We start from the raw sequence: 9,585 nt of genomic DNA, 5'->3' as shown, positions 1-9,585 counted from the left end.
TGTGGGGTTTTACTTCAAAGTGAGATCTATATTGCAGTGTAAAAATAAAGCAGCCAGCATTTACCCTGCACAGAAACAAATTAACTCCCCCAAATCTAATTCTCTCTGCACATTTTCCATCTGCCCCCCTGCAGTGCACATGGTTTTGTCCATCTAAGAAGGATTTTATCAGAAAGAGGGAACTAGAATAAGGCCCAAAGTCACAAACTTAGCTAACAGGTTCTGTAGTAGCTTTGTGAGTCATTTTGCAACATTATAGTTTAGTAAACTAGGGTTTAATTACACTGGTACATTGTGCACATAAACCTTATGTGTGAGGCTACTAGGGGATTTCTCCACTAATTCAGTTGCACGTAACATGGTCTTGCATAGGAGATACAGCCATATTACACTTAAGTCACCTATTCAGTCACTATACATATGGAGAGACAACTGATGTAATGTGTGTACTGAGTTTTAAGAAAGCAACAGCAGTTTTAATAAATAAAAGCAGTGACTGGTCTTTGACTGTCCTTGTGTTCTGTTTCAGATCGAGCTGGTAGCATTAGCACTCTTGATTCACTGGACTTTGCTCGCTACTCTGATGATGGCAATCGGGAGATTGATGAGAAAGTGGCAGGTGAGTTACATCATTGTAATAAGAATTCTTTTCACGTGGTTTTCCTAGCCACTTTATTCAAACGTGCATATGTTTCTGCACTGGGGACCGTATGTTGTATTTTATGAATGATTATGTGCAGCTATTGTAACTGTAAATTTTCATGCATAATGTTCTCCATGTAACTAAATTATTGAGATTTATAGTATTGTGTATTATTAATGTTGACAATAACTACATATTAAACTGATGCAGACATAGAAGTGAATTCAGTTAGACCTGGTAATTTACAGTGTGTGAGAAATTAGAGGCCTTTTTTCTTGCCCAGTACATTGCTGTTTATTGGGCTTTATTCAATGCCCCCTGACGGCGAGCTATCAACTGCGAGAAGTGCCGATAGCTCTCCATCAGTATTCAGTACACTCCCCTTCAATCTCTGTTTCCACCTCTCCTGTTCCCTGAGGTGAGGTGGAAACGGCGAGTGTGGCCATTAAAATGGCTGGGCTCGCCACAAAATGCAGCGGAACCTCGCTGTCATTTGCGGGTATTCTCGCCATCCTCTCATGGCAAGGATTTGTCTCTTTATTTGAATTCGGTGAGGGGGTTTGACGGCGAGGATGGCTAGTTTCCGGCGAGGCTGGCTAGTTTCCGGCGAGGAAAAGCCAACCTCGCCGTACAAACCCACTCGCCGGCAGCATTGAATACCGCACATTCGGTTATATTGACTAAGTTTGGGTTTCTATAATTAACCCCTTCCCGACATATGACGTACATTTACGTCATATGTCGGTTGCGGGGGAATCAAGCCAGCTCACGGAGTGAGCTGGCTTGAAAGAGAGCAGGTAATGGCTGTATATTACAGCCAGGTACCTGCTCTCACGGCCACGAGCGGCGAGTTCGCCGATCGTGGCCGTTTAACCCTTTAAGCACCGCGGGCAAAGCGCCCGCAGTGCTTAAATAGCTGATCGGAGGGGGGGCGCCCCCCTCCGGCGCCGATCGGGGCCCCCCGCGGCGAGATCGGAGGGTGCCGATCGGTTGCCATGGCAGCCAGGGGTCTAATGTAGACAAATAGGAACAAGAAATACAAAAGATATGAGCGCTGATTAGGATATTCTACACTGCAGCTGCACCAAAAGGGGAAATTACCTAAACCCCTTGAAGTAGATCAAGCAAAAAAGAAAAAAGAATATGGTACAGCGCTGTGTTGAATATAAATGTAATTTATTTAAAAAGTATACAATTTCATGGCCACAATAGACAGACAAGACTCACAATACATATAAAGCTGTTAATCCATTCCCATCACAACCAAACTGGTTAGTAATTTGCTGCATGCATGCCAGCGTTTGTTAGTTGTATATCCAAAGCTTAGGTTGATTATAGCTTACAAGTTAACTTTTGTTATGCACATGCAGAGGTATAATAAACTTAGGTTTGTCACCAGTCTTGAGGCAGGGATGGGGTGTTTCTTTAGGCTTTTGCAGAACCCACAACGTTGTCTCCGACCGTTGGTGCAGTCCCTATAATACGGTCATGTCAAAGAGCAGTAGGTTGGTATCTGGTTGTAGCCAAGAAGATGTCCCCTCAGACCTCTACGCGTTTCTCCGCCTCGATAATCGTGTCAGCGGCTTCCTCAGGAGTGGTGACAAACCTAAGTTTATTATACCTCTGCATGTGCATAACAAAAGTTAACTTGTAAGCTATAATCAACCTAAGCTTTGGATATACAACTAACAAACGCTGGCATGCATGCAGCAAATTACTAACCAGTTTGGTTGTGATGGGAATGGATTAACAGCTTTATATGTATTGTGAGTCTTGTCTGTCTATTGTGGCCATGAAATTGTCTAATGTAGACCCCTGTGCTGGCCGTGTCAGCATTCCTATTACATCCTATTACATCCTGCAGGATGTAATAGGAAGTGCTGAAAATCACTATGTTCAGCCATAGAGCTCTATGGCTGAACCTAGTACAGGCGATCGCGCCCCCTAGTGGTCAAGTACACTAGGGGGCCTTGTAGTAAAAGTAAAAAAAAAAAAAGTTTAAAAATAAAAAAAAAATAAAAAAATATTAAAAGTTCAAATCACCCCCTTTCCCCATTTCACAAATAAAAATAAATAAAAAATAAAAAAAATAAACATATTTGGTATCGCCGCGTTCCTAAAAGTCCGATCTATTAAAATATAACATTAGTTATTCCGCACGGTTAAAGGCGTAAACGGAAAATAATTCCCAACGCCAAAACTACGTTTTTTGGTCGCATCGCCTACCCAAAAAAAAAGAACTAAAAGAGATCAGAAAGTCGCCCATATCCCATAATGGTATTAATTAAAAAGTACACTTCAGCCCGCAAAAAAATGAGCCCTCACCCAGGTCCGTAGGTGGAAAAATAAAAAAGTTATAAGCCGCAGAACATGGCGACGCGACGCAAATTAGAAAAACCGTAAAAGTTTCTATTTTTTTTTTTTAGTGGTAAAACATAACGAAAACTATATAAGTTTGGTATCACCGGAATCGTAACGACCCATTTTAAACGAACTATGAACTCCAAAAAAACCGTAACCAGCGCAAAATTGTGGAATTGCGTTTTTTTTCTTTTTTACCCCACATTGAATTATTTCCTGATTCCCTAGAATATTATACGGTATAGTAAATGGTACCATTAAAAAGTACAACTTGTCCCGCAAAAAAAAAGCCCTCATGTGTCTATATAGCCGGAAAATTAAAAAAGTTACGCTTATTTGAACGCGAGGAGGAAAAAAAAAAAAAAAAATTAACAAAAAAGGCCTCGTCGGGAAGGGGTTAAAGATGATGTCCATAAAAAAAAAAACAAATGATTTAGGCTATTTCCTAGAAGGTGTAGATTAATAAGTAGAACTTTTTTTTTTGAGGGGGGGGGGGGGGGTTGGTCACATCTCCACTTCTATAAACCCTCACTTAGTAAATATACCCGATAAAATCTGGGATAAGTTCCCTAACTTGCATGTTAACATACTGTAGTTTTAGCCCCATTTACGTTGTGTTTCTGTGTTCTAAAGTACTTTAATAAATACATTAAATATTACTAACTTTCAGAGAGCTGAGCATTGTACAAAAGTTCACAGTGTTCTGCCCCCTGCAAATGCACCAGTTATCTCAGATTTTCAACATTTTGGCTAAGGTCAAGATTTTTCAGTTTTTAATTTTTGGGAAGCTCTAGTCATTCCCTCATTGAGGGCGAGGGCTCCCTTGTACAAAGCGGATGGCTGGTTGCAAGGAACATGAGGTGCCAGGCCCCAGGAATGCCTTGAAATACAAGGTAGTGGGATGTACACTTTCACTCAGGAATCCCAGTAACACTTCGTATTTCGTTGCCTTATCCTTGTGGCAATACAAGAACATTTATTTTAAACCTGCTGGTCCTTTATTTATTGAAGCTAACACTTATGCACTATGCACTTTTTTCACATTTGTTTATGTGGTTTTGTTCACATTTTGGCTATGGGACATCTTCTATTCAAGTTTTCTTAGGCTCTTTTTAGAATTAGAGCTGAATAGTTATTGACTAGTAAAAGCTTTTGTAAACTTCAGGGAGGAAAGGACAAACCGGATCCTTTCTGAGGTGAGCCTGAAGTTCCTTGTCTTCTAATGGACCTGTTGGCTCTGGTGGTTAGGAATGTCAAGATGTCCTCCTTAGATTTGTCAATGGGGATTTTAAGGATTCCTTTTTGTTGGACATGATGAGTCTGGTTTAGGCACTCTTGCTCGCTGATGCTTGGGGGATGCCCTAAACACATTATTGGCTTTTTATTACTATGCTGTAGCTTAGGCCTTCCCTGCTGTAGTTTGTGGCTTGGCGCCATTTTCTATACTAAAAAGTCAATCATTTCTTCCTGAGAGACAGGTAACAAAAATGCTCTGTGTATTTTATGCCAAAAGTACATTGGGCAAGTTACTACCTTGCAGAGATGAAAATCAATATATTTGTCATGTGCAATATAATCTTTTTACTTAGATCTTATTGTTTTTTTTCTTTTTTAGCAGGACCTTTAAGTAAAGGTGAAAAAAAAATGTGGTCTCAAATCTGCTGTAAAACCACACAATTGATTTCCTTGCATGACCTTCATCATTTTAGCTTTAAAAGCAAATTTATTATTCTTTGCTGTGGTTTTTTTTATTCAGATCTGGTTATTTTTATTATTAAATAGTCCATTGGCTTTGTACCCACTGATGTGCATTTTAACAGTAGTAAAGTCCATGTAAATGTTAGTGCCGGTTATAATTTTTGTTAGCACTCTGGTTCCATCTTGTTTTATCCTACAGGCTCTAGCAAAAGCAGACCTTAGATACACATACGAGTTTATAATTTTTTTTTATTTTTTTTAAAAGCCCCTGTACATGTTACATGTGTCTGCATTTCGGACCTTTTCCCCACCCATGTACTAAATATAAAGTAGTAAATGTGTATGAAAGCTTTCTACAAACTGTTTCCTGTACTTCACAAGGTTTCTCAAGGCTCTTGTACTTAAGGCTTTGTGCATCTTCTTTGACTGTTCTATGGGGAGGGGTGTAAATGTTAACCAAAACTTTAAAAATTGTTCAATTAAGTAACAAAAGGAACCATAAGAATTGTCCTATGTCAAAAAGAAACATGCAGCAGAGTGTGTGTTATCGTTGGCCCTTCCCCAAACGTGATGTGTTTTGTCTGATCAGTGCCACTGGCTTCTTGCCGTCTGACACAAGTTTTTTCTCCATCTGTTATTTTGCCTCAGTTTTACGTTGCTACTTTTTATGCTTTTTTATTTTCGTAGGTATTCAGTTTTATTTTTTATTATTTCATTTTACCTGTACAATTTTTGTAGACCATTTTTAATTCATTATTTTCCATCATACATACCGTTGGCATTCTGCACCTCATATCTCCCAGTTGTGATCTAAATCAAACCAAATCATTGATTTTGATACAATAAATGAATGCAGCAATCAAAATCTGTGGACAAGAGATCATGTCAGGTGGCAAATAAATGGCAGATAACAAGTTTCTCATACATTGAACAGTAGCTGAAACAGCTGCTAGTAGAACAATATGTTTGGATAGTTTATGAAAATAAATGTCAAACTATAGGACTGAACTAAGAAATTGTATTTCATTGACAGCAATACAATTTTCACATTGTACCTTGAGCCCAGTTGGTTGGTGACATATGGACCCTGGTGAAGGTGCGGTGTGAACCATGTACCATGAGGTCTCTCCCTGTCTGGGCGGCTACAGTACACATGTGCGAGATCTCTTGCACAGCCTGAAGCTGGCACCCGCCACAGCAAGGAACAACGCTGTTCCTGCTGGGGATGTTAGGGAAACAACACTTGCAGCTGTTGAAATATATAGTTACCAACTGTTCATACATTGCCCTGCATGTAGGCATGCAGTCTTTTAGATAGCAGCGCCAATATATTGCAGTGGGTTTCAAAACATTATTAAATTAGATGCACTGTATTTTGTTCCCCCCAAACCACCGGCAATACCAATTGGTTCTAAATACCTCTTGGTAAATTAACCCCTAAGTTCTCAAAATCATAGGGTACAGATATACAGTAGTTATACAGTTAACTTGATCATTTACATCAAATTGTGTGTCAAGTCCGGTGAAGTCCGTAACTTTGTATAATAATGATGCTTTTCTAAATTCTGTATAAAAGAGCTTCTTATCTAATGAAGTATACTATAAACTGTGCTTTCATATTACAAGGAGTCTGAGAAGGCGGGTGAAACTACACTACAGATGTAGTGTAGATTGTAGCCGGGCCTCCGCGTACCATCCGCCAAGGCTAGCCACCGAATGTGCCGTGCGTGCGTCTGAGACACTTGTGCGCCTCATTCTCGGCAATGGACACGTGAGCGTGTTCAACGCTCGCACGTCCCCGTGCATTGACGCACCAGCCTTCAGAACTGTATTGCTGGCTCACCCGGTGAGAACGGCTGCATCTGTATATCATCAATAGGAATGCTTAAATGCAGGCAGTATGTGTTAATAAAACCAGAACACTTTTTGATTTCTTATATCTCGGCCAAACTCTGTCAGACAGCTTGAACTGAACTTGGTTTGATTAGCTTCACTTCAATAATGACAACGCTTGTCAGTTTGCTAAGCCAACTCTGCTGCATGCTTTCATAAATACCATTAGACTGCATGCTTTCTGTTTCGATACAAACTTGTATTTATATTTTTTCCACACCCATCCTTGCTTTTTATTTTTATTTTTGTTTCCCTTTTCTTGGTTGGATGCCTTTGTGTGTTTAATCCAAACCCTGTCCAGTCCTGGAGTTTGAACTACGGAAAGCCAAGGAGACCATTCAGGCCCTCAGGGTCAACCTGACACTGGCTGCAGGTGGTGTACATACAATTTACTTTTTATCTAGTTTTCTTCACATAAATAATGTTGACAATCAATATGTTTGTATCTTTCTAAGAATGCCACATTTGCATTATTTGCATTATTTCTATGTTGCAGAAAATGAAGTTCCTTTGCAGGAACGAAAAAATTATAAATCAAGTCCTGAAATTCAGGTATGATTTTCTGAATGTCTATTGAAAGAGGTACAATATGTTGTATAATAATGGTTTTCTTTCTGTGTGGTCAGTAATTCATATGTTTCGGGTATTGTATGAAAACAGCATATCAATGGTGTTATCCTTTTAATATAAATACTTTATCCATTTATACTTGGTAATTTTAAACCTGTAAGTTAAGTGTTAGTTCATGTCAGTTTTTTTCTTTAAAACTTACTTGGTTGATCTTTGCTACATACTACCTCAGTGGTGGATTATCCATGGGGCAACGGTCGGTCGCCCCCACACCCGCCCCGTCACTGCGGTGGCGGGTGGGGGCAGACAGGAGGTCCCTGCGGCGGATGGGAAGTCAGCGGCGAGGTCCCTGCAGCAGACGGACGCCGCAGGGACCCCGTTGCTGTCAATCCACAGCAGGGACCCCGCTGCCTCCCCAGCACTGTACGGACCCCGCTGCCTGGATCCTCACTCTGACCAGGTACCAGGGGAGGGGGATGCTTCCATCCAGGGGCAGAGGTGGGCGGTCCGGGCCGTGCCCACAGACCTTTTGTTGTCCTGTGCCGCCACAGACCTTAATCCGGACCTGCATTGCCTCCACGTGTACAACACTTGCATCTTTGCATGTTGATTGACTCACACTAATATAATTTACCCTGTTGCCCAGGGGTGAATTTTGTAGTCAAGCCAACCCTAGGCAAAATATTGTTAGTCACCCCTCATGTTGGGGTCTGTCGTAATGTCTTTAGACATCCAAAGCAGACACAACTTTACCCCCACCTCCCTCTACCAGTTGCAAAGTTATAATTTATCGAATATTGGCAAAAAATAAATCACCAGCTGTATGTGGCTTTGCTGTCCCCTAGGCACGTGTCTCAAGTGCCTAGAGCAGGTGATCCCAACCACGGTCCTCAAGGCACACAAACAGTGCAGGTTTTAGTGATATCCAGGCTTCAGCACAGATGGCTTAATCAGAATCACTCAGGTACTAATTAAGTCACCTGTGCTCAAGTCTGGATTATCACTAAAACCTGCACTGTTGCTGTGCCTTGAGGACCGTGGTTGGGAATGCCTGGCCTAGAGGAAAATCATCTACTGCTATTGCCACTGCTCTACAAAGTTATGCAAAACTGAGGTTTATTTTCCTTTTCAATCCAAACTAATGACTCCCAGCCAATACACCTAAAGCTTTTCCCCACGTGGTAAACTCCCTGCCTAACTGGATAAGCCTCTACGTGAAAAAATCCTTTTTCCTCTAGATTTCATAGTTTGGGCCCTTTTTCTTTAATCATTGCACATTTCCATCTCATGAACACTGGTTTAGCTTCTGTGTTGTATATTTACAATCTAAAGGCCCCCATACACTAGTGTGAAGTATTGCATGCAAGCCACCCCAGCAACTGACCTCTCCCTATATGCAGTCATTTTGGAATCCCATTCACTGCTACAGGATACATAAAATCCTTTTGGAAAATCCATGACAATCTCCACATCTGATGCGCATGGGACTGGGCATTGGATCGAAATCAGAAGCAAGACCTACAATTCGACACTATCAGCCCTATGTGCTGAAACTGTGTGAAAATGACCCAAATACTACGAGTGTATGGACACCTTAAGTGTCTAGGATTTACTGTAAGGGTATATCTACTTTTATATTTAGCACCTTCGAGAAAATAATAAACAGAATATGATTGATGGCTTAATCCTAATGGTAGCAACGGGTAAGCAGAATTTACTGAATATAATTTTTTACAGAAAAGACTCAAATTAATGTTGCAGAAGAATATCACACTGCTGCAAGCGGCTCCTGTCACTGCAGAAGAGCCAGCACTGTGGTGTCCCCATTTCCGAGAGTGAGAGTGGCTCACTTTATCTCTAGATCTTATTCTTTCCTGATAATTTCAAGATTTTGAGAAACCGGGATGTTTTAAAAGTATTATGTTGTACAAGTTTCTGATATCTGACCGCAGATAGGGGCAGATATCACTGGTGGGCAGTGTGCCTTCAGCCGTTGAATGTGTTCTGGCATACTTGATCTATGATAGAATCTATCATATAGCGGGTACCCAGAATAAATGTTTTGATGTGTTTCTTCAGAATAATCACTGTAAAGACTGGGGATGACTTTCTATACCTCTCTACTTCAGTTAGCCTTAACCCCTTCCCGCCGCAGCCTGTTTTTGCCTTCCTGACAGAGCCCTTTTTTTCCAAATCTGACAGGTATCACTTAAGTGGGGATAACTTTTTTTTGCTTTTACTTATCCCAGTGATTTTGAGAATGTTTTCTCGTGACACATTGTACTTCAAGTTAGTGGTAAATTTGGGTCGATACAGTCTGTGTTTTTTTGTGAAAAATACCAAAATGTCGTAAAAAAATGGAAAATTTAGCAATTTTCAAAATGTTAAATTTTCTGCTTGTGAGACAAATAATCATACCA

The 9,585-nt window shown here is 40.6% G+C and overlaps 1 protein-coding gene across 4 annotated transcripts in view; it reads left to right on the top strand.

Moving 5' to 3' along the window:
• The window catches only part of RELCH (RAB11 binding and LisH domain, coiled-coil and HEAT repeat containing), a 159,533-nt gene that overhangs the window by 39,496 nt on the left and 110,452 nt on the right, over positions 1–9,585 (top strand). For 2 of the 4 annotated variants that reach the window (XM_083188056.1, XM_083188055.1), the window contains exons 2-5: positions 530–619; positions 4,620–4,637; positions 6,897–6,968; positions 7,092–7,147. In XM_083188056.1, coding sequence (XP_083044182.1) covers positions 530–619; positions 4,620–4,637; positions 6,897–6,968; positions 7,092–7,147 — 236 coding nt within the window. The remainder of the gene's footprint in view (positions 1–529; positions 620–4,619; positions 4,638–6,896; positions 6,969–7,091; positions 7,148–9,585) is intronic. The other 2 variants (XM_083188057.1, XM_083188059.1) reach the window with 2 other exon arrangements.

Source organism: Crinia signifera, chromosome 5, assembly GCF_055691185.1.
Source record: "Crinia signifera chromosome 5, ASM5569118v1, whole genome shotgun sequence".
Lineage (NCBI taxonomy): Eukaryota > Metazoa > Chordata > Amphibia > Anura > Myobatrachidae > Crinia > Crinia signifera.
Note: the sequence above shows the minus strand (reverse complement) of the source record. Positions and strands in the feature narration are given on the sequence as shown.